At 42.9% G+C, this 24,983-nt stretch overlaps 1 protein-coding gene across 5 annotated transcripts in view; it reads left to right on the forward strand.

Annotated features, from left to right (window-relative positions):
* Positions 1–21,887, forward strand: part of RGN (regucalcin) — a 92,406-nt gene extending 70,519 nt beyond the window's left edge. For all 5 annotated transcript variants that reach the window (XM_085622851.1, XM_085622850.1, XM_085622848.1 and 2 more), the window contains 2 exons: positions 9,948–10,102; positions 21,731–21,887. In XM_085622851.1, coding sequence (XP_085478977.1) covers positions 9,948–10,102; positions 21,731–21,781 — 206 coding nt within the window. In that variant the 3' untranslated portion in view covers positions 21,782–21,887. The remainder of the gene's footprint in view (positions 1–9,947; positions 10,103–21,730) is intronic.
* Positions 21,888–24,983: the final 3,096 nt, after the last annotated feature.

The raw sequence follows: 24,983 nt of genomic DNA on the forward strand, positions 1-24,983 counted from the left end.
GTGTAGGTCCGTAGATTCGTTGTGGACGAGATTCAGAACTGAAACCACTGCACTTCTACCGTCTGGGCACTCTGGACTTCGCTGGACTTCGTTTGGGCCTGACTTTGTCTCCCTCTCAATCTGCTGCATCGTCTGTGCCTGTGCATTGTACAGGAACCTTCCAAGGCCTGTGAAGCATCAAGGACAACCAAAGTAATCTCCTTTGGAGGGAAGGAGTCACTCCCCTACATTCGTAGGCACCGCAACACTGCTGACTGATCTGCTGATCTTGAGCTCCTGAGGACTCTGAATGGTTCAACAATGCAGGTGGTGGTTATCTACGGCTCCCAAGGCCCGAGCTGCCCTCTCACCAAGTTTGAGGTCAGAATCCCTTGTGGAGGCTGCATTAACCAAACCCCTATGTACCGCGTACCTTTGCAAGTGCATATGCTTGTTGGCAACTTTGCTAGAAGTGCTTTGGGCTCCAAGTAGCCCCAACCTCCGGCAACCCCCTGCACCAAGATCTTCAGTTGCATCGCCTTGTGGGCACCGTGGCCTGCTCCTTTTGGTGAGCTGCTCGAGGTCCGCTCCCGACTCCATTGCCTCCGGCCTGTGGGTCCAAATGAGGGTCATATTTGTTTTCCATGGGCTACTGTGATTGCTCGGGGCCTGCCCTGACTCCCCTGCTTGTGGTGAGTGTACTGGACCTTGCTGGTCCGAACCGTACACTTTCTTGACTTTCTGCTTGGGTTGCCTATGCCAAGGCTTATTGGTGCTCCAGCCGGGCACCGACCCTTCAGCTCTCGACAACTTTCCTGGTACAGCTTGTATCCAGGTCCTGGGCTTCCCCAGTGTCGCCTGGTCCCCACAGCTGCAGAGTCAAGGTCACCGTCAACTATCCTGAAGCACCCAACATTGGAGGGCATTCGTCTTCCAAGTCTCCTGGTCACTCCCAAGTGACATAGACACTGTCCCCTCTGCGTTCAGATACTCCTCTTCAAGAATCCACATTTGGATTCCCTCGGACACTTACTCCTCTTCCAGCAGCGGCACTTTACTGAAGTCTTCCATTGGGATCAACGGCGGTTTCCGACACCACTTTACACCTATGCACCCGGCTTCCCTGGGATAGGTAACTTGGGTACTTCAGCAACCACGGGTGGGGTGGCTCACCAACCTTCTGGCTTCCATGGGGTTTCTTCAGGGTCCACTGGGAAGGGTCCCTAAACTATAAAATTCCAACTGCGACTTGCACATAGACTTGTACGGATTATGCGGTCCTGTGTCACACTGCACACGCACTCCGTGGGGTCCCTATCTACTCACCTTGGGTGGTTCCTTGGGGTCCCGCCAATTCTATGTCCTCTCGACATTGTCCTGACTCGAGTTGTGGTTCTTGTACCACTTTCTTAGTATATGGTTTGGTCCCCCCCTGGGGCCCACTGTGTATTAGTGCTATTTACTGTGATTTCTTTGCTAAAGTATTGAATGCTTTGTGTCTATCTCTGTGTGGGAGATACTGCCACAAAGTATTATGAGAACGTGACAAAGGAGATTTTCTCGATTGTGCAAGAAATGACCAACTCAGCAGATAAGAGCCCTACTCCGAATATATCGAAGGGGAAATGCAACCTGATGGCTGACTACTTTGCAAAAAAAAAAGTGGCTGACATTTATGCCAACTTTGCACAGAAGGAGTTGACAGCCACGCCTACACAGACTAGCTCATTGTGTCAGGCAATGCTAGGTCGACCCAGGCTTGCTGCTTTCAACCCGATCACTCTCAAAACCTTTGAAAGCACTCTTCTTACCATCAAATCTGACTCTTTTACAGACCCAGCACCTCCAATAATCCTAAAAATGGCAGGATCAGTATTCTTTCCTATCTTTTCTTACCTTCTCAATCTTTCTATTGATACTGCAAAGATGCCTTCCAGATGGTAGCACAAAACAATCTTACCGTTATTTAAAAAAAGGTTCTGGATCATAATCTGCATGAATCCTAACGTCCAACTTCACTTTTGCCGTTATTGGCAAAAGTACTTAAAAATTTAATTAATAGACCCCTCTTGGGTTACTTAGAAAGTCATCAACTATTACCCCTCTCAAATTGGTTTTCGCCCCTCCCGTAGCTTGGAGACTTCTCTTTAGGCAGTCACAAAAGAAATGTGCTGGACAGCGGATAAACAAGGCTGTGCTGCACTGATACTAGATCTCAGTGCAGCCTCTGACTCAGTCTCACACAAAATGCTAGTCATGAGGTTGAGAGAGTTTGGAATCTGTGACAAGGCACCCCATACTCAGATTTATCATATGTTCATGCAGTGAAACGCAGCAAGCCACCTTGCTGCCTGAAACGGCAGAAATGCACTGTACTTAACATTATATGGCACATTCCTGTCCTTTCGTTGCACTGGTGCACAATGTATTGCCTTATGGCAACGCAGGCCCCCGTGTGTCATGGTGCAAGGGTGCCTGTGTTGTAGGTAGAATTAATTCTGTGCAAGAAGGGACACCTTTCTGTACAAAAACAATCCTCCGAGCCATTTTCTTCTTTCTACATGTGCTGCAGAATGCCTCGGGAGCGGAAAGCTCACATAGAACGAGGTAAAAAAAGAGGAAAAAACAAGGAGAACTAAAGATATTTCTCATTGTTACATCTCCCCTGGGGGGGCACAGCCTTTTGACGCATTCCCAAGAATGTCAACAACAATGATAGCTTGGCATCAAGAGGACTTCACGTTTCAATTTAAGGACCACCACTACTATTGGGAACAACTATATCCCAACCACTGGCAATACGTCCAAAATTTGCCCGGTCCTGAACCTCTTGAATTTCAATCTGCAATACAACCCTTCATAGCCTCACAAAAAGTGTGTCACCACAGCTCACAGAGAAGTCAAAGAAAATAGTGTGACACGTGAAAAGTGAAAAATGAGGAGGCACCTCACGTACGCAACACCAGGAAGGCTGCCAGCTGGTTCTCGCTGGTATGCCCACGTTTTGTCATCATTGGTTGCCAACTCATAGAGATAGTGTCCAGTAAAGAAAAAGGTGGATAGACAAAGAGAATTTTTAAAAGGAAAACTTTGCTATCCCCATAGACAAAGAGTAAGAATGAAAAAACCCAGTGTATTGCCAAGAACAGATGTTCCGAGCAATTTTAAAATTGAGTTAAGGACTCACTATTAGGTCACCCTCTTTATTCACAACCAGTGAGTTCACTCAAAAATAAAAGCACTATATGTCGCTAACCTTTATGAGGAAGGCCAACATGTTTCATTGCCATTAATCTTTTGGCAATTTCATCAGGGCATGGGGTTTTGATCACTCGTATCACTGGACATCCAGACATTAGATTTAGCTCTAAAAATGGCTGTTCAAAATAGTTGCAAGACCGTATTTTTAAAAAATAATGAGGCAGGCCGATTTAGCTCTAAAAATGGCTGTTCACATTGGCTTGAGGAATGTACAGGAAATAGTTGTGTTTTACACTTAAATTGTGCCGTCATACTGGAGAATTAAACAACTGAAAGGTTGATGCAGAGCTGTTCGGGATTGATGTTGACTACTCTAAGATGGCCGCTATAGATTCGAGTCGTTGTCACCGTTGGCCGCGTATTACGTGAAGCGAACGGAGGGGCGCGGCTCAGCAAGACTACATTAGAGGCTGTGAATTGATCCTGACTCGAGGCGGTGACGAGATAAGGATCGCTCCGATAGAGGTTACGGTGAGATTTCTGAATCCCGGTACAAAGTTGGCGAAATGCTGTGGACATAGCACGGGTTGTCCGTTGTTGGTAAAAGTGATACCGTTGAATTGTGGTGTGGCTTGAATGAATCCAAGACGGGTTCATGCGGAGCTACGAGATGTGGTTGAAGACGGATGTGTGGTTAAAGCATGGCCAGAGTTGAATTTAACCGGCTTTTAGAGACATACAAAATGAGAATGGAGGTGATGCAGGGGGTAGATACTTGCTAAAATCACCGGTTGAAGTCTGCATTGGGACTTGATGATAAGTTGCAAACCTCTTTTCCACAGGTGGAACTCGCGCTAGTTGCAGCGCATTTCCGAGAATCGGGAAAAAGGAATATTGAGTAGAATCCCAAGTGGTGTTGTGAAGGCTGGTATGAATGTCCTCGGCCTTTACATGGTAAATACACCTATGGGAATCAGTAATTGGTGTAATCGATGAATGGTTGGTCCAATTTTTATTGAAGTACAAATAGAAAATAGTCATTCTATTTCTCTTCCTTCCTGCTTTTTATACAGCCCTTCTGTAAACACTAAAGTGGATGTCCAGTGATACGAGTGATCAAAACCCCATGCCCTGATGAAATTGCCAAAAGATTAATGGCAATGAAACATGTTGGCCTTCCTCATAAAGGTTAATGACATATAGTGCTTTTATTTTTGAGTGAACTCACTGGTTGTGAATAAAGAGGGTGACCTAATAGTGAGTCCTTAACTCAATTTTAAAATTGCTCGGAACATCTGTTCTTGGCAATACACTGGGTTTTTTCATTCTTACTCTTTGTCTATGGGGACAGCAAAGTTTTCCTTTTAAAAATTCTCTTTGTCTATCCACCTTTTTCTTTACTGTACACTATCTCTATGAGTTGGCAACCAATGATGACAAAACGTGGGCATACCAGCGAGAACCAGCTGGCAGCCTTCCTGGTGTTGCGTACGTGAGGTGCCTCCTCATTTTTCACTTTTCACGTGTCACACTATTTTCTTTGACTTCTCTGTGAGCTGTGGTGACACACCTTTTGTGAGGCTATGAAGGGTTGTATTGCAGATTGTCTTAATTGAAATTCAAGAGGTTCAGGACCGGACTAATTTTGGACGTATTGCCTGTGGTTGGGATATAGTTGTTCCCAATAGTAGTGGTGGTCCTTAAATTGATACGTGAAGTCCTCTTGATGCCAAGCTATCATTGTTGTTGACAGATTTGGAGTGGAGGGCGGCTTGGCATTTTCCCTCTAGAGCTCCCAGTTGAAAAGAGCATTCCCAAGAATACCAATCATGGTAAATCTCCATATTTATCAAGTCATGCAGAGCCATACAAACTGGCCTTGCGTGGCTTGATGAACATGACTTTAGTGTTGCGCAACCGTAGCGTGGCGCAAGGACGACACAACACTATGATAAATATGTGCCTAAATTGATGCATTTCTTTTTTGGAAAGGTGCTTCTTCCAAGTTGCAACGTCCCCCTTCACCCCTACTAAATGCCAACTAGTGTTCAGGGTGCCTCAAGGTTCTTCCTTGAGGCCCACGCTATGAAATATTTACATGCAACCTCTTGCAGATATTGTAAAACCTCATGGGTTCTCACTGATGTCTTATGTAGATGACACCATATTGATTCTATCCCTTACATCCGCTGAGGATGGGGGCCATGCCAGTTCAGGATCTGTGTGTCTCAAGCAGCAGGATGGATGAGCCTTAACTGCATTAAGCTCAACACCAGTAAAACGGAGGCTGCAGTCTTGGGTAAACAGACTCACCTGTGGGGTCCTCACTTGTGGCCGGAAGCGCTTGGGAATCTTCCTGTCCCTAAGCCTCCGGTAAAGAGCGTAGGTGTCTGGATCAATAGTAATCTATCTTTCGACACTCAAAATAAGACAGTTACTGCCCGCTGCTTGGCATGAGAGGAAGACTGAATAAAATTATGTGAAGCTTGCCCACTTCGACGCGGAGGACAATCATTCAGGTTGTCATTATTTCCTGCCTCGATTAAGACAACATCTTATTTCTGGGCATAACTAAGGCCGCCAGAAATAGGCTCCAACTGATCCAAAACGCTGCGGCACATTTGCTTGGACACCTTCCCAAAACTCTGTTGATATCCAATCAGCTACGTAGCCTGCACTGGCTCCCCATAGAGAAACAAATCCAGTTTAAGGCACCCTGGGGCTTATATACAAGCCCCTTCGCCACCGGCAAGTCACTTTTTCCTATATTAGAAGTGACGCACCAGCGACGCAAGGGGCTTGTAAATAAGCCCCTCTGTGTCAGTAATCACATTTTAAAAGATACTGGCCCAGCCTGCATCACACCCCTTTTGAACAGTGTACCGCCCCATTGGAACACTTAGATCTTCGACTCTTAGACAGGCCGCTATATCACTTTTCAAACAGGCAGGACAGGGTGGCTGCTGTTTCCGGATCCGTGGCACCAAGCTTTGGAACACCTTCCCGTCTAGGTTACATACAATTACTCATCTCCTGACTTGGCTGTTTTAACTTAACTTCTGCACTACTGTCTTTTTGTGTTGTCTTGCGCCCCAGAAAGCCCCTTGTGGGGTAGCCTTGCACTCTACAAATTCCACTAACATAACAGTAACTGATTCACATGATTGTGTAGAAGGGGAGTAAAATAATGATGGGAGGACTACTGTTATTCAAAACGTGCCTTCCCACATCTAAACGAGTTGTCTGTCTGGCAACATTTCCCCGCCTGCTTAGATAGATCTTTTATCCGGTTTTTACTAACTTGTTCCGACCTCTAACGTTTCAAGTCATAAGTCTGATCACCCTGATGCCCATAGCTTACATGATATTACATAGGTTCCAAACAAAATATTTCTTTAAAAATGTCTTGCAAAAATCCCACCATATAGGGCCACAGTAACTCCTCCCACTCTGCCTTGTAAGCAAGCTGGAACTCCAGTGAAATCTTCCACATCTGTGATCCCTTCTCCACCTACTGAAAATCCCCATATCTCAATGAAATATAACCCATACCCAAAATACCCATATAAACCTGATCCTTAAATGTGTTAGACGCTCAGGGAGCAGAAACGCGTCAATGTGCTCCAATGTTCACACACACCCGCCATTCCATCTTTAAGGATGTCAAAACAAATCAGAAACGTTAGGGTTTTGTGTAGAGCAGATACTGAAACACTCAGAACCTTTTAAGCCATACTCTCTCAATCAGTGTGTGGCATAAGTGAGCCCAACTAACCTGAATAAGATCACTTTCACTCTATTCACCTCTCATTGCATTGAGCCTGGACATTCTGGCCCACAAATTTAGCTGCAGTAAGTTGAACAATGTGCTTCCCCTGTGCACATTTCTTAACTGGAATAGTGTAGTATCTGAAAAAGTCTTAAGCTTGAAGTAAAAGTGAAGCACACACTATTCAAAACGGGGTTTCAGTAGACAGATTAAATTATATGTTATGGCTCTTGTTATATTTGAACTGTGACTCTTAGATCACAGGATAGAAAATCACAACAAAATTGTGTGAGGAAATGGAGGGAGAGTGTAAAGGAAGAGAAGAAAATATAATGCAAAAAAGTATGAAAGTAAAATGGGGAGAAAGGGAAGGAAGGTTGACAGGAATTAAAGAAAAATGAAAAGAAAGAAAAAAGGAAAGGAAGAAGGAAGGAAGGAAATGTTTCTTGGGAAAAAACAGTACCTGGATTTTTTTTTAAAGCATTGGAATTGCATTCTTCACATGCTCAGTAGCAGTCATATTGTTCAAAGTGGGGGTGTTTTATTTTTCTGCATACTCCCTTGTTTGAAGTTGTACCAGTTTATCTCTCCCTTCTCTCGAGGCAGGTGGACAACCCTATCCCAATCCCTATAGTTCAGCAGTCTCTCAAAGAGAGGTCTTGTGTCAGCCCAGTTGCCAAGGATGTCTGCAGAGAGCTGGATTGACCAGAATGCCTGGGGTATCAGAAGGGACATCACACAAATTTTCAAGTGCAATTACATATTTCGCACAGGTGAAACATTCCTTATTGCATGGATCACTTAACGATAACTCCTCAGAAAGCTTCCTATTTGCTCCTTAGGTGCTAAAGGGAAGGGCAGAGAGGAAATTACAGAAATATAGGAGTCTTGTTCCTGCTGCTGACTTTATGACCCCTTATACGAGGGTAGGAAGGACAGGTGCCAGGGGTCCGAACAGGCAAGCCAAGGGTAGCAGCTGCTGCTCCTAGATACCCCAAATTGATATTTGGGGTAGATTTACTAAGATTTTAGGCCATGTTTGCATCACCATAGTGACGCATATTGGCACAAAAAATATTTTTTCTGATTTACTTTCCAGAGCTAAACTTGTTTAGCGCTGGAAATAACGTGAAAGTAATGCAAAGCAGCACTGCTTTGGGCTGCGTACCATGGATGAAGCATGGGCGTTCCCATGCAGACACTAAACCCTATTTACTAAATAAAGTAAACAGGGTTTAGCGTTGGAAAACTGCGCTGTTTTGAAGTAGGCGCAACGAAGGAGAAATGCTTTCATTTCTCCTTCCTTTTCCGACTTTGTACGCGTGCTGCACTTTACAGCACATATACAAAGAGGGAAAAGGGTTAAAGTCCGTATATGCATAGTATTTTGTGCTGGAAGTACAAAACCTATACTAGACTCATGGAGACACCCGTGCACTATGGTGCAAAGGTGTCTCCATGGAATGCTGCAGCTGATTTCAGCACCGGCACTAGAGAGAGGTGAGTGTCATATTTCTGTAAATATTGTGCCCTCCTCCTCTCTCCTTTTCACGCAGCGCAGTGCAGCATTTGCTGCTGCTCCACTGCTCTGCATGAATAAGTGGTAAATCTGGCCCTTGGTGTTTCTGTGGCTTGAACCTAGCCACAAGACAGCAGGACGCTGTACAGGGTCAAAGACCAGCATAAAGTCCATAAGTGGTAGGAGAGGTAGCTGGTTTGTGGACTGTTACATTGTGTGGTAGTGCTTTTTAAAGAGGTGGGTCTTCTATGTGCCTGCACTACAACAAATTGAGGAGAAAGGTCTGCAACCTCAAAGGGGCCTGCAACCTTTTTCCCTCAAATTCTTCCCAGTTGGAGGCTGTGGCTGACTCAGCAACCCCAAATATCTACATTCTTGTATTACTGTTGCATGGGCACACTTCTAACTCAGTGCAAAAACTTGTTAAAAATATATATCGGTGCTCACAGTTTTACTTGGAAGTCGTAGCCGATTCTATTGAATGATGGTGTGCCAAATACCAAGGCTATGTGGTCTTAAATCCACCTCCTGCTTCTTTATTCCACCACCAGACACTCCCTGCCTCTTTTATCTCACTTTTGCGGGTTGCTGCGGTCTACCTTTGCCAGTTTATCCGTCTTTCTTATTGTTCTTCTTTCCCCTTATGTGTTTTTCTCTCCCTTATTCTGAGTTAAAGTCTGATGAGAGAAAATACGTGCCTGGCCGCAAAATTGAATGCCCCGCCTGCAACCACTGGCTCAAATTAAGCACTGTTCTAACTCTTTTTACCCTGAAATTGGAGCAGTGTTCGCATCACCTTCTGCAGGATAGTACACTTATTTAGCTTGTCTTTAGTTTCTAAAATGTGTTTTCCAGCTTCACCCAACATTCCGGAATATTTATCCGGCCTGGTTTGCTTGTGTTTATTTTAATAGAGGAAATTAACAAGTTCAGATTCGATTCCATCTTTGCCTGCCTTCAGGTCCACCAACCCTTGTTTCACATGTGCTGTCTTGGGAGGAACCATGGCTTTAGCAGACGATGTCTGTCCCGGGCCTGACTTATATTTTGAAATCTGCATGTGCCTACATGAAACTTTGCTTGCTGGTTGCCATTTATTTATTTTTTTACTTCAGAGCTGTTACTAAAATCTCACAAAGATGGAATAAGTATAGAATAGGATGTTTAACGAAGCAACACCTTAACTTTGAGTCCGGTGGTAGAGAAGAACACACACAGATGAGTTACATACAGGCAGTATTACCTAGAATAGCCAGCAGATGGCAGCAATTGACTATAACATTGTGCTTGGGACATTGACTCTTCCAGAGATGTTAAAAACGAACGTCTCTCACCCTTGTTAGCAAGTATCACACTGGAAGGAGTGTTTCTTGAGATAGCTACATTTATTTGGCATACCCATGACCTGTGATTTTTTTGTGTCACTAAATTTATATTAAAAACTTGAATGTCATTCAGAAAGATTTTAATCAACTGCAGGAAAAAGAATTCAGACTGTGAAGTTGCCCGTGGATAACACGACGTCATGCTGTTTTGGCGGGAAAGATTATTCTGAGATGTACGTGACCTCTGCCACCGATGGCATGGACGAAGCAGCGTGGGCTCGGCGGCCTCAGTCAGGAGGCATTTTTAAGGTAAATGTTGTCATTCGCTAACTACATACGGGTTGAATAGTTCCATGATGAATGTTTTAGATACCAGGTATCTTTGACCAGTACTCTGGCAAGGTGAGATGGTAAAGCACCTTTTGCAGTAAAAAGACGGCACGTGCAGAGAATTAGCATCATTTCCTGTCTAGCGGTGAAAGTAAAGACAGACGTATCTGATCAAACAGCCAGAACTCAGAAATACAACACTCGCCAAAAAATGGTTAAGTAATTCCTATAATAACTTGAAGGGCTCATCATTGTACTTAAACTAATTTTATTGGACCACAAGCTCATTTATATGACCAAACTGTAGTCAGAAAGAGGAACATGTACCCAATGACCTTAAATTTGCCTGCATCTCTGAAGTCCCTCTTAGCTACAGCTCCATCCATCCCTTGAAATCCCTGCAGTTGGTGACATGGGATTGGTCAACTGAAGGCCCTTAGAAGTACTGAAGTTCTGGCTAAAATGGAATTAGATCTTAATCTGATACTTGTCCAACAACAATTACTATTCAGATTATAGGGGGCACTAGTATGCTTGGGTAAAGTTTACAACTAACACACAAAATGTGCTGGGAGGAATGCTTGCAGTTGTCTAACCAGTGGCAATCGCTCTGTGTAGCATTCCAACCCTTCGTTTTTAGGTCTCGCCTGACCCAGCGCATGCGCTGGTCTGGCGAGACTTATTGAGAGGGCTCCAAAAAGTGCTACCAGGCCAGCCGAGTGCTACAGTGCATGTGCGCGGGCACGCGCGCCGCACTTTACCGCGATTACTTTCCTTTTCGCTGCCGCAGGGCCGCTTTGATGTTTGATCGTGATCACTTTCACTTTCGCGGCCGCACAGCTGCTTTGCATAGCCAATAGGTCTCGCTTTTGGGACCTTATAAGTATTTAGTTATGCAACTGTTGCATGGCTAAACACTTATAAGGTCCCAAAGGCGAGACCTATTGGCTATGCAATGCTTGTTTTGCTTCACATGCCACTTCAGATTAGACCCACCCATATGCAAATCAGCCTCGGTATTGGTCAACAGGGACAGTCCAGCTTAAGCTGCCCAGCCAGTTCCTCTCGGAACCGGAACACGCGCAACCCAGGATGGGTTTTGGCCTAGTTGGCTCTCTTCAGTCAGGTGCCGCTTGGATCCAGTGGCACAGTGAGCACGGGACCCACATCTGGCCATAACCTTGGCCACTTAGGGAGTTGCATAAAACTCACAATATGTGATGAGAGCAATCCTTGCAGTTTGTCTAACCACTGGCAAGCGTTCGGTGTACCATTCCAACCTGTTTTTTTTTTTGCCCACCATGCCACTTGACATTACACCCAGTCACATGTAAATCAGCATTGGTCCAACTGCAAATATCAGATATAAGGGCTCGTTGGGCTTGTGGCTCAGCTGAGGGGATACTCATGAAGGTTTATGTTTGTTTATGAATACGTTTGGTGTGGGCTTAATGAGCTATATAAATAATAATGCCTTCCTGTGCAACAGCAGTATTATGATATGTTGCCTTGTAATGTGTTTTTCTGTAGTTTGTTGGTATATCTTTATAATGTCTTGTGCCTGTTAGGAATCGGTTATGAAAATGGGTTGTCATGCTTTGATGTTGACTGATTGATTCATTGAGTACTTATAAAGCCCTCCGTTACCCCAGTGGTTGCCCTGGCATTGTTTCTGTCTTTAATTTAAATTTATTTTTGTTGCTTGACATCTCTTTTAGGGGTGATATCTACTTTGTTAGAACATTGGAATGTTGACAGCTCCATTACGGACAATGAAGCTTCAGTGAACTATCAACACTCATATCAGCGTGATGCTGCAAACATTTCAATGCCCTAATTTAAGAGCCTCCGAGTATCCCTCTCCAAGATAGGTGGCTTGCAGGGGAAAGAGGGAGGATGAGCCTGTGACCGAAGACACACAGTGAGCTTTTTTCTCTCTGTCACCCTTGCTTCACAGTGGCACTGCAGGCGTGGAAGAAGAGAAAGGAAAAATCCTATCAATTCCTGTGTCTTCCTCGGCTCTGCCAAACGAAAAAGGTGTTTGTCCGAGCCTAGGGAGAAACACAACATGGGTTGACCTCAGCCTCCTTTCACAGCCCTATTGTCCATGTTTGACAGTTACTGCCATGACTCTGCAGTAATTGGTAAGCATTCACAGAAGAAGCAGTAAAAACAAAGCTCGGAAGGAAGGAGTGGGGGAATTCTCCTATGGTTCTTGGTCTCCGTAGACTGCGCCAATCGAACAAAGGCAGTTTGGCACAGCTGAAGGAGCGTCAGGACTAACTTCACCCTCCATTCACAGCTCTTCCGGTCTATTTTTTATATTTATTGCCATGGCCCTGCATGCAGTAATAATTGTTCAATGTACACACCAGGAGCTGTAAAACAAAAGCTTGGACGATTCAGAACTGTAGGGGGGTTTTAACCCCTGTGTCTTTTGGGGGCCTTTGTTTTTTAATTCGAACATTCAGCCCTCATAGCCTGGAAAATTCTTATATCCTGCCTTAGCAGGTAATGCTGGCCATTAAGGGTCTGCTCTTTTGTTATAGGCCATCGCCGAACACAGGGCCTTTTGGGGAAACAGCGTTTACAACGCTGTCAACACAACGCGCTTCCATTAGAATGTGGTCGTTACAACGACCGCGTTGTTTCTACGAGATCCATTACATCGCAAGTCGTATCAACGACTTGCTGTAGGGGGCGTGCAGCACCAGGGAATGTGTTGGATTTTATATCCAACACTTTCCCTGCTCTTGCTCAAACTGGAGTAGGAATAGTAATTAATACTATTCCTAAGTCCAGCGCGCCCCCTACATCAAGTCGTTGAAACGACTTGCGATGTAATGGATCACATAGAAACAACGCGGTTGTTGTAACAACCGCATTGTAATGGAATGCATAGTGAAAGCATTCTTTGTAAAGGGCCATATTCCAAATGTTGTGGCTGATATAGCCTGCTACAGTGAGGTATCAGGCTATATTAAAACATTGGAATGTTGAGCGCTCCACTGAAAACAATGGAGTGCTCTGGGCTTATAATGAGCGGTAGAAGCCCGGAGCATAAACATTCCAATGTTTGTTCACAGCAACAGCTGTGAACAAAGGCATCACGGAGCCCAAGGGGATTTAAACCCCTGTGGGCTCCGTGGTGCCTTTGTTTTACAAATTAGAGCCCTCGGCTCGGGCCTTTAATGCTGGAACAGGCCTTTAATGGCTGGTAGAGCTCTAAGGCTATATTAGAATTCTGGAATGCAGGGAGCTCCCTTGATGACAATTAAGTGCCTCAGGGTCAATAATGGCTGACACAGACCTGCTGTTTCAAGATTCCAACGCTTGTATTTTTGTTTCTTCCTGTTTTAAATTAGAACATTCTACCCTCAATGGGTGGAATGTTCTAACAGCATTATTGCCCTTTTGCCTTGGGCTATACCTTAGGTTAAGGGCCTTCATTCACCTTTTTGACCTTGATAGTAGGCTGTATTGCTATAATAATATCTTATTCAGAAAACAAGTACTGAAGTTATTATGGTTGGCATCATTTTCCTACTTTTACATCTTATTTGTCATTCCCAGCTTTCCAATTTATAGGTTCCAATTACCATGAATAGGTAGGCTTGGAGCTGAGGCTTTAGTTGGGACTATAGTGACCAGGCTTCAAATAAATAGACCGAAGAGAAATGCCAGACTGAACTGCATACTAAAGCTGGCATGCAGAGTGCATGTAGAGTAGCCCACACAGCCCTACTGCAAATGTACACAACATTTAAATGACCATGGAAATCCACACAGGGTCCCCTCGCAGCAGCAGGAGGACAAAGAGTTGACCGAATGGTAAGAGTAGCGAGAAAAGCTTCTCAGTTGGAAACATTTCAGCCATAGATGACACACTAGCACATGGAATACTCTGAAAGCCAGTCGATCTAGGTTAGGGGAGAGGATGTAGCCTTACGGCTAAGAGCGGTCAACCTCGAAGCTGGGGAACCGGGTTCAAGTCTCGGCAACGACGCTCAACATCCTGTGATTCTGGGAAAATCACTTAATCTCCCCATGCAACAAAAATGCATGTGTCCTCATGTAACGAAACTGATGCTCCTGTAAAGTGCTCTGATACCCGATATCTCGGGTCTAGTTCACGCTATATAAAACTCTAAAACATTTTTTATTAAATGTGCTAACGCATACAGCGTTGGCACATTAGATCGACATACAAGGGAGGGAGCCAGCAGGAGCATGTAGAGGGCTGTAGTTGTAAAGTAGTCCCTAGTGGAGCTCAATCAACCTCTTAGTGGACGTGCATTTAAAGACCCAAACAGCCAGTAGCCTTCCATTGGACATGAATACTCCACTGGACTAGGCAAAGATGTTATCAATAAAGTATCAAGCCAATGCCTGAAATAGTTTGGTCAAAGAAGGCCAAAGATTGAAAGAGGTGGACCCAAAGTCCTCTCTGTGTATATTGTAAGCAATAGGTCTGTTTGACAGCTGTGCTGCCAAAACCCAAACCATAAATCAAGGGCCTGATGCATAATGGCTATTCATATGCCTAGGCGTACCCCTCCGCATAGGGAATATTTACAGTCTTTACCTGATTCCCCTAAGTGACAGGCCGGGAACTGTTTTCAGTCATATATATATATATATATATATATATATATATATATGTGAAAATTCAAAAATATTCTATCACCAAAACAACTCCATTTGCCGGGGGCCCCCGATCCTGCAGGGCGGGCTCTGACGCCAGGAATGGAGATCCTGGTAACTTGATACTGCCACCTCACACAAAGAGCCCAACACCGACTTCTTGACAGGCAGACTTTATTCGTCAAAATGCGTAGGAAGAGCAAACACACTGATACAGCCTTGATCACAGGTGAGTGTGTTTACAATTGTAGTCCAAGTGGTCATGTGGCTTGCTGAATTAACCACAAGCCCCAGAATGCAGTGTTCTTTTTAAGTTCATTGCGACATGGCACATTCATTAATTCTGCTGAATAGCGTTTTCTAGCAATGCCCCAATGTTCAAAATTCATGCAATTTATTTAGCATAGTGCAGGTTCCTCCGCATTACCTTAATAATTGCATGTCATGCGGTGCCTTCAGAGAGAGAAACATCCCTCTCTTCTCCCTTTCTCGATCAGAACAGTGCCAAATTGCTGTAGAAATCCTCTGTGCTGGCGCTTCTGAGAGCGGATCATGCCCCCTCAATTAATATCACCAAAACAACTCCATTTACCGGGGGCCCCCGATCCTGCACGGCGGGCTCTGACGCCAGGAATGGAGATCCTGGTAACTTGATACTGCCACCTCACACAAAGAGCCCAACACCGACTTCTTGACAGGCAGACTTTATTCGTCAAAATGCGGAGGAAAAGCAAACACACTGATATACCTTACGTGTTTCAGCCAACAGCCTTGATCACAGGTGAGTGTGTTTAAAATTGTAGTCCAAGTGGTCATGTGGCTTGCTGAATATATATATATATATATATTTTTTTTTATCATGGAAACATTTCTGTATGTAAACACATCCCTTCCTGGACAGATAGTTGGAAATTAGAGGTGATCTATACACTTTCCCGCAAAGCATACACCTGGTCCAAGTGGGGGGGACGGAGTGTTTGAGGAAGCACTGCAAATGTTCATAAATAACCTCAGAAATATAACACTGGTCGTTTGCTGCATGTGTACCCCCCTCGCCCCCCAGCAAGCCATGTGAGCCCCCCTAGTACTCCCATTGGAGACATTTCCCTAAAAATCTTCATATTGTGCAGAACTTCTGCGTTCCTGACATTTCTGTCGACTAAACTATGCAGTCAGTCAGTCAGTCAGTCAGTCAAGTACTTTTATTTGATTAATAAAAATCAAAAAAAGACATTACAAACAGATAATCACATAAAATACAGGGCAAAAAGTTCATCAGTTACAAAAATAATGACATTGTCAAGATTAAAAAGGATTGAAGTGAACAAATTTCATAAGTTCAATTCAAAGTTAAAAGAGAAATAAATAAAATACAATAATGTAAATTCACTAAAAAATCTAACAGGAATTGAAACACCATAAATAGGAACCACTAACCCTTCATACCAAATCTATCATATTGGATCTTGGCCGTGCACTGACACGCTTCTTGTTTATGCGGACAGCCGCAACTAAAAAACTTGCTACATAAAAAGCAATAGTGATGCTAGGTAAAAGTTGCAGGAACAAGAGAGCTTGCCGTACTTGTAAAAAACCAGCCCCTTTAAGAACAGGTAACAGGTATTTTTCCCTAATCTGTACATAGTGCTCGCAGAACATAATAAGATGTAATGTGTCCTGAGTAGAAAAATTATCACAATCACATGGGGTTGCATTTTCAGGGGTAGCCCATGTGGGATAAAAACCAAGCACAAAATGTATCAAATTTAAGCGGAATTTGATTAGGAGAGACCTGTGAAATGGACTGGTTACAAAGGTCAGGTAGGGTTCAAGGCCAGGAACAGTTATAAGCGCATAGTTCTTTCTAACTAATGGCTTTTTTAGTTCCAGGTCCTCCCTCTCAGCCGTAAGTCGAATAACAAGAGCGGTCTTAATCCCCATAACATCCTTCTTGTTAATACAATCAGGGGAATTAAATAACTCTGGTCTGCCCGCAATTGCCAGCATCTTTTTAACATATGCCAGCCAGGGGATTCTATGGGCTCTGTCCAAGGCAAGACAATCCTTAAGAATCAAATGGGTTAAAGAAATTTCCTGGTTAAGCCAGGTTTTTAACCAACAAATGACGGGTGCCACTTTAATTAGGTCTACAACATACCCCACACCCAACTCTGAATGTATTGTAAAAGTGGGTGTGGACTGAGGGACGGACAGCAAAGTTCTTAAAAACTTGTTCTCCACCCTCTGAATAATATCGGTGTTAGTGTAGCCCCAAATGGCAGAATCATAGGCGGCTATGGCCAAAGATTTGGCTTTATAAACTTTCAAAATAGCCTCCAAGGGGCGAGCTCCCAACCGTTTGGCAAATCCAAGTATTGATGCGGCCGATCTTGCCACAGAATTGCCTTTTTGTTTATGTTGCGGACCCCATGTTCCTTTCTCGTCAAAAATAACCCGTCAATAAGTAAAAATGGGGACCCTTTTTACCTCGTGACCAAGGCAATAAAATGATTTGGATTTCCTTTTCCTACTGGCCTGACCGGTGATCATGACCTGAGACTTTTGGATGTTAATTTTAAGATCTAGGGATGTCATGAAATCACCAAAGGAGGCCAGTAATCTGTCAAGGGCCACACCTGAATGTGCCAAGAGCACGGCGTCGTCCGCGTATAGGAGAACTGGGATCTTAGTTTCTCCTGCACGCGGAACGTCCGCCAATGAATTGGCCAAAGCAGGGTCCAAAGCATTTATATACAGTGTAAAAAGGAAAGGGTGCCAATATGCACCCCTGCCTAACGCCCCTTTCTGACCTAAAACAGCTGGTACACCTTCCTCCTTGGGTAACCCTCACCGATGCTAATAAGCCGTGATGAAGGTCCGCCAAGAAGCCAACCAAAGGGGGATCAACCCCCATGTCCAATAGGATTCTCCACAGCTTTGACCTGTTAACCAGGTCAAAAGCTGAGGAGAGGTCCATAAAGGCCATATACAAGGACCCCTCCTTTGCGATGGTATATTTACAAATAAGTAAATGAAGGTTTAAACATTGATCCAGCGTGCTCCTGTTAGCCCTGAAACCATATTGAGCATTTGATAGTATGCTACTGCCCTCAAGCCATGTGGTCAACCAACCCAAGATTACTCTGCCTAAAATTTTAACAGCAGAGTCAATTAAGGAAATAGGCCTATAACAGGCCGGATCACCCCTCTGACCTTTTTTTAAAATTGGGATAATGATAGACTTAGCCCAGGAGTCAGGGATATTCTTGTCTCTGGCGGCATTGAAAACGTTTGTTAATATTGTGGCCCAGAATTTAGGGGCAGACTTATATAGGTCTGCAGGGACACCATCTGGTCCCGGAGCCTTATTTTTGGATGTCTCATGAATAGCTTTTTCCACATCCTCCTCCCTAAAGACCGAAACCAAACCAACCTGTTTAAGAGGTGAAGACCCTTCTGGATGCCCAGGTGAATATGAGCTATAAATCTTTTCGAAATGAGCTAACCACTGCTCGTCAGGAATACTACATTCCATAGCCTGGATCTCAGTACCGGAAAAATATGGATGATTAATCACTCCCCAGAATTTCGAACTGTCGTGGAGGGTTTCCTTTGACTGTAAGTTATTCCAAGCATCTTCCTTAATCTCATTTTTACGAGCTGTGATGACCTGTTATATTGTTTCCTCAAGGATGCAATCAATGGTCTGTTTCTCGGTGTTTCCTTTAATGCCCTTAAGAGAGCAGAGTGAGCCTTAGTACAATTAGTGTCAAAACATTTTTTGCCTATTTGACCCCTGGAATTAGTTTTTACCAAAAGGGCTTTATCTACTTGTAGGCAAATAGTAATAAAAGCCTCAACTATCCTTGAGTTGGCATTAGCGTGGTCTAAACAAATGCCCACCTCCGGTTCAACCTTGGACAAAACCTCTTGTAGGAAAGTGATCGGAGTCACTTTAGCCCATTTCAGTCTCCTACCCTGGTCTTTTAAGACAAGGTCTATGGTTCCTGAAATTCTTGTATCTTTAAAAGCCAGTGACCCTCCCGGAACAGCCTCAACTATCACGGGGTTATGGTCGCTAAATACAGAGTCTTCTACCCTGTAATTTAAAACCAAAGATTAAATCAAAGTCGAAACAAATATGTAATCGATGATTGATCCTGAATCTATACCTTTAAATGTAAAGGACCTCTGCCCTTTTGTGCAGCAACCGGATTCAAAGAGGTTTGAGGAAGCCAAAAGGCTCTCCAAAGCCTCACCTTGTTTAGTGTGTTCAAAGTGTGTGGAAGATGAATAGGGAAATCCCTCTTCATCATCCACAATGCAACCCAGACTGCATGGATGAATATTAAAGTCACCCATCAAGATAACCTCGAAGCTATTATGTGACGCTCTGAATTTATCCAGAACTTCCCGCAAAGATTCTAGGTGCTGGATTAGACTGACACTGTCTGGAGAATTATAAAAATTAATAAGAAGCAGGGTTGGAGAATTTGCAACCGTTAGTTCTACGACTTGGCAGTGTCGGGAACCAGATTCTAACTGTTTAGCAGATCCTTTTAAATTCAATGAGACCAGGAGTACAAGGCCCCCCCTCGCCCTGCCCGCCAAGCTGGGTGTGGCTGGGATATAAAAATGGACATAACCATCCAGGAAAAAGCTATTCGTTGTATCCCAGGTCTCTTGTAAAGCAATGATATCGTGTGATATGACATATCCCGCCCATATCTCGTTTTGGCTTTTGGATCTAATGCCCGCAATATTCCAACTTAAAATTTTACATATGGTCTTAGTACAAGACTCGTATGCTGCTGTATCTACCTCACTTCTACCCTTGGGCCCTCCTGTAGGGCTATTTGGTATAGGGGACGTAGTGGAAGGCAACCCCTCTAATACCGGTCAAGCTAAGGCTACCGGATAACATGCGTTGTTGGTAAGATCGGGGGAGTATATAGCGGGCATTGGGTTGATTCCCCATCTTGCCTGGTCATGAACAAATCTTGCAGATATATTAGAATTAAAATTATAAAAGTACCGCAAATCATGTACCCTTATTTCTGAGCGATCACATGTGGATGAATGATCACAAATAAAACGCACCACGCGTCTATCCTCAAAGTTGATAATGATGGAATCCCCTGGGACATCTTTAGGTCTAGGGCCCACCCAACTAACTCTTCTGGCAAAAAGGATCTTCCCGTCCATGAAGGTCGGGATCGGTCTATTCTTGCTTAACCAGAAAAAAACTTTATTTTTGAGTTGTTGGTAGGATTCCACTGTGCCATCTTTGAGTTCAGGGACACCAGTCAAAACGACAACATAAGGAGTGGAATCTGGGGGGAGATGAATGTGGGTATTAGAAGGTTTATTAATTCTATCCCCAAAATCCTTATTCACCCCTTTTTGCATACCCTTGCTTACGGTGTTAGAGCCAGATAGACCCCTTATGCTAACCCTATCCTTAGTGCCACCTTGATTAGTGGCATTTTCTTTGGGCAGAGATCTGGGGGGTGCAAACCTAGAATTAACTTTAGATGACACGTCAGGAGCAGGTGGAGAAGAGGGAGAAGATGGCGGGACAGAAAGAGTGGGGTTAACCCTAATAGGATTATCACTGTCCTTAGTGACTAATTTGATAACATTTTTCAATGAACAAAAGTTATCTAAAATAGTTTGCTCAAGTCGTTCAACCTTTTCATTAACCACTTTTACCCTTTCCAGGAGTGGCAATAATAAGGAACGGACCATTTGCTCGATCTGAGAAATCAGATCGCTATATTGAGGCAGGTCCGAAGATCTATTGATAGTCTCACCCAAGAGTGAGTTATCAACAGCTTGAGCTTCACCTGTCACCAATAGTAAATTTGTCGCAATGTTAGGGTGCTTTGGCTGTCTCCCTCCCTAAGTCATCCCATCTCTTTTCCTCTTAAGAATAGCAGGTTTAGTAACTTTTCTACTAGCTCTTGTCTGAGGGTAGGAAGGGACAGGTTTAAAGATGTTAGGAGCGCTACCAAATATAGGGACAACTTCTCCCGGGGCATCAATCGAATCATTTCGAGCAGGTGATGTGATATTACTATCCCAGGTATTGCAGTATCTCATGAACTAGGATCAAAGTTTACAATCAGATTTATCACCTTTTTCTATGCACAAGTATGATGTATTTCGCGATATAATTAACTCCTCAACTCAATTCAATAAATAACTAAAACCTCACTCTAAGCTCTTTCCCAATTCAATGTATTCGCTATGCGTTGGATAGCAGCAACCAGAGGCGTCTTTTCAACAAAATCATAGGGAGAATGGAAATTACAGCACATGCCTTATGACCCTGCTGACATCACAGGAAGTGACAACACATTACTTTTGAGGCTGCAGCTTATCCAGGATTATTTATTGTAGTTAAATCATAAAAGTCACAACTTAAGGTTACCATTGATCACCCTTTATGGTTGCAAAGGGACATTATTTATCAACCACGTAAACAGTTTACAAATCCGTGAACGATTCTGCAGTGGGATCATCGCGTAACTCCCGCTGGCAGTATGGACATTCAGTAATTGTTCTTCTGCCTTATACTGTACATGGAATTATAAACCTACTTGAGGATCAAGGGTTATTTTGTAAAATACTCTAGTGGAATCTAGGTATTTAAAAAAAAATGTATTGTATTTTTAAGCACTAATTGCATATCTTCATGAAGCGCTCTACATACTAAAGTAATATACATAAGCTCATGATCGCTTGGATGGATCCATTTTGTGGTTTTGTTGGAGGTGTATTGAATGATGGGTATTTACACTCAAAAATAAAATTAAAATAAAAAAAATTGTACACAAGTTATAAGAACCATACACCATTTGTACCCAAACTGAACACTGTTATTAATAGTGGTGGGTGGGCTAGGCAGGACACCAACAGGTAGTGATCAGACATTTTAAATTGCTATTATTTAATTTACAGATAACTGGTCTTGGCGTGAAGGGAATCCCACCATACTCGTTTGGAGGTTGAATCTGATCCGCAAGAAACGCTGTAATAATCGATTTTGTCGTAGTCAACAACCTACCAGATACTGTTGTAAACAATAAAACAGAACATCGAATCTGACATTTTGAAATGTTTGTGTGCGTGTCTTTTTTCTGTTACCTTGTCAGGTAGTTTATACATGGCTCACATTTTTAAAAGTATTACATTGTGACTATTGGTTATTACTGTTACCACTTTTCTTATTCCACTGTTTTTTTTTTGTTCTAACACTGCCAATTGAAAGTGTTGGGCAGATGGGATTCTTTAACATAAACCCAAATGTTACCTTTTTAACCTATAAAATATTTGATGCTAATTTTTAAGTTCACTCCAAACTGCAAGCCGATTCACCACAAAAATATTCTTGCAGCTGTTTCTATGAATATTTTTTTTGTACACAGATATATTTTTTTTTTTAATATTCAAACGGTTTATTTACCTTGATAATTAGCTGACATAGTTTATAGCCGGAAACTCATGCCCACGCAATACCTTTACATAGGTATTACCTCCTAGGAATTATGATGCGTGGCATTTCTTTTGTTTTCTTGTTTGATAAATCTTTGAATTGTTTGACACGTATTGTATTTGGGAAACCAATAGTTGATGCCCGACTGTACATTGTTGCAGTTAAATGGATTTGGATGGGAAACTACTTGCATTTTAGAGATGCATTCTATCACAAAACTACATGCTTAATGATGATGTCAATCAAGCCTTGGACCAAATTAATCAGTAACATATTTTCTGTTTATATTAATTATCGAGAACAAAAGATACAAAAATAAGTTTTGAGGAGTGCTTACTATAGAAATGCTTAACATTCCAATTATAGATATGGTGCTTCTCAAGGCTTCAGTGGTGCCCATCATCAGTTGCATGAACATGTGTCTGGTAATGCCACATCCCAGCTGAGTTGTTACCCCACACAAGACAGAGAGAGACTGGGAGCATCAATAGTCTGCTGTCCTGGCAAACAAGACTGGTCAGACCTGTGTGTGACCATCCTACCATTGTTCCTGTACTCCCTCAACATTCCTACAACTCCCAAAATATAATGGATCCCCCAGAAACCCTCTCCTCCTTTTATGTGAATTACTCCACACTCCTTAAAAACATACCCAAGAATTTCACTTTTATTGTCTGGGGAATTATATAACAGAAAATGCAAGCATTAAGCAATCAGTGTTTTGAAAAGGAGGCCTGCCCAGATGCCCATGCTGCAGCCAGAATACATGCATGCCTAGAGCCGGATTGAGGTTAATTTTATGTTTACCTCTCTTAGCCCATATGTTATTTGAGAATTTTCCAGTCATCACTCAGAGGTTCAAGAGTTGTCTGCATACTGTCAATCATGTGGGGAGTATGTGGTAAGTGGGAGGGTAGAGGCTTTCCATCTGGAACTGATACTCGGATGGTGAGTGCCATGTATTGAACAGGATGTTACAGTGGGAATCCGAGAGAGAGAGCTTCGATGATGTGGAGTAAGTAAAAGAAAGACAAACTGCTCTTGCTATGGAAGAGCTGAGTCCAAATAACATTGTATGAGAAAGAAATTAAGTGTGCGTGTGCCTTTTGTGATGTCTGGTGAGTACAATGGGCAACCCAATCTACCCTTGAGGGCTTGGGCAAAGTAAATGGACAGGTAGGTGTGCCTTCAAGGAATTTGATTAAAGTACTCAGTTATGTTGTTTATATTCACAATTGAATGCAAGGTTTATTATTTACTTGCCGAATGATTTCTTTGATCAAATTATTCTCTAACAAAACAATTCCTTTATTTTTGATAAAGGAGACAATATATATCTAATAGAATATATATCCAATGAAGTAAAAATACAACAGAAAAAACGAGTGTATGTAAAAATAATCAATTTTTATATTAAGATTTAATCAAGGGTACTTATAAAGAACAAATACAAAGGAACAAGAAGGTACCATTCTGATATTTCAACCTTCACTGTCGCTATTGTAAACACTTTTTCACAACCATAATCACAGAAATATATCTGGGAAAAAATTGTGCAAGTCGACGTTTCGGGCTCTATGGTTTCGTTGATGAGACCATCTTCAGAACTGAGAATGTAATAAAGTAGTGGACCCCTGAATTCCGTAGTGAGACACTGAATAGTGTATATCAGCCGTGACTATTTTAGGTGATAGCTTGGGACCTGGAGCGAATCAGTCTTTATCTTGAAAAGATGCGCTTTTCTGTTATACAGCGTACTAGCTCTGTTTGTAAAGTCGTTTCCTCTAACATTCAGGCGTGGTTCAATATCGAGTGAATATGCTTCTTGCTCAGCTTTAAAGTCTGTAGTCTTCTCTCATGAATAGAGGTTGGGGGACATCCGTTTCTGCATCAACGTGATGTCTGTCACCACCCAGAGATGTGTCCTTTTTTGGCTAGGTTGTTCCCCACCCATGGCATACTGTGGGAATTTCTGACACAACTGGTCTCACAAGCTATGTAACGGTTTCCCATTCTTTGCCCTTTGTGAGCATCCTCAAATGATGAGGCCTGTGGCCATTCCTGACAGTGTGTAGGCATCTCTGGTAAGTTGCTGCATTTTCCTGCTATAATGCAGGCCCTGACATAATGGTGGTCATCCATCACATATTATGGGCATTGGTGTCATGATTTCTCTTACCGCTTGTATAATGCTGCCCCTGGTATATTAGTGGTTGTGCCATGCATGTTGTTGGCATCGCTGGCACTATTGAGCTTATTTCTAGTACAATGATGGCTGGACATATTGGTGTGAGTCATTAGCATATTGTGGTATTTGTGAGTAAAGTTTGGCTAGTCCTGGCATAATGGTCTCAGTGGTAAGAGTGACTACCTGAAGAGAACAAGACATGTATTTATTACTAAGAATGAAAATCTGGCACTTCAGGCTGAACTAGTATGTTTTCATGAAAATGACAAGATTGTATGTAGCACAGTTGATTTATTTAAAATGAAAATGTTTTCATTGATAGCAAAATGTGTATGATGTCAGAAACAGTCTTGTATTTCAATGATTATAGTTCAAGCTGGTATTTGAGTAATTTATGCAGAGTTCAACATACTTATTGCTGATGTTGTTTCCTGGGTGCCTGTGGGGAAGGGAACATACGGTGTGGAATGTTAATTCAAACCCCTGTTAGGGCATTTTATCATTTGTATGGATGAAGCTTTTGACAAAAT

Source organism: Triturus cristatus, chromosome 8 (genome assembly GCF_964204655.1).
Source record: "Triturus cristatus chromosome 8, aTriCri1.1, whole genome shotgun sequence".
In the NCBI taxonomy this organism is placed as follows: Eukaryota; Metazoa; Chordata; class Amphibia; order Caudata; family Salamandridae; genus Triturus; species Triturus cristatus.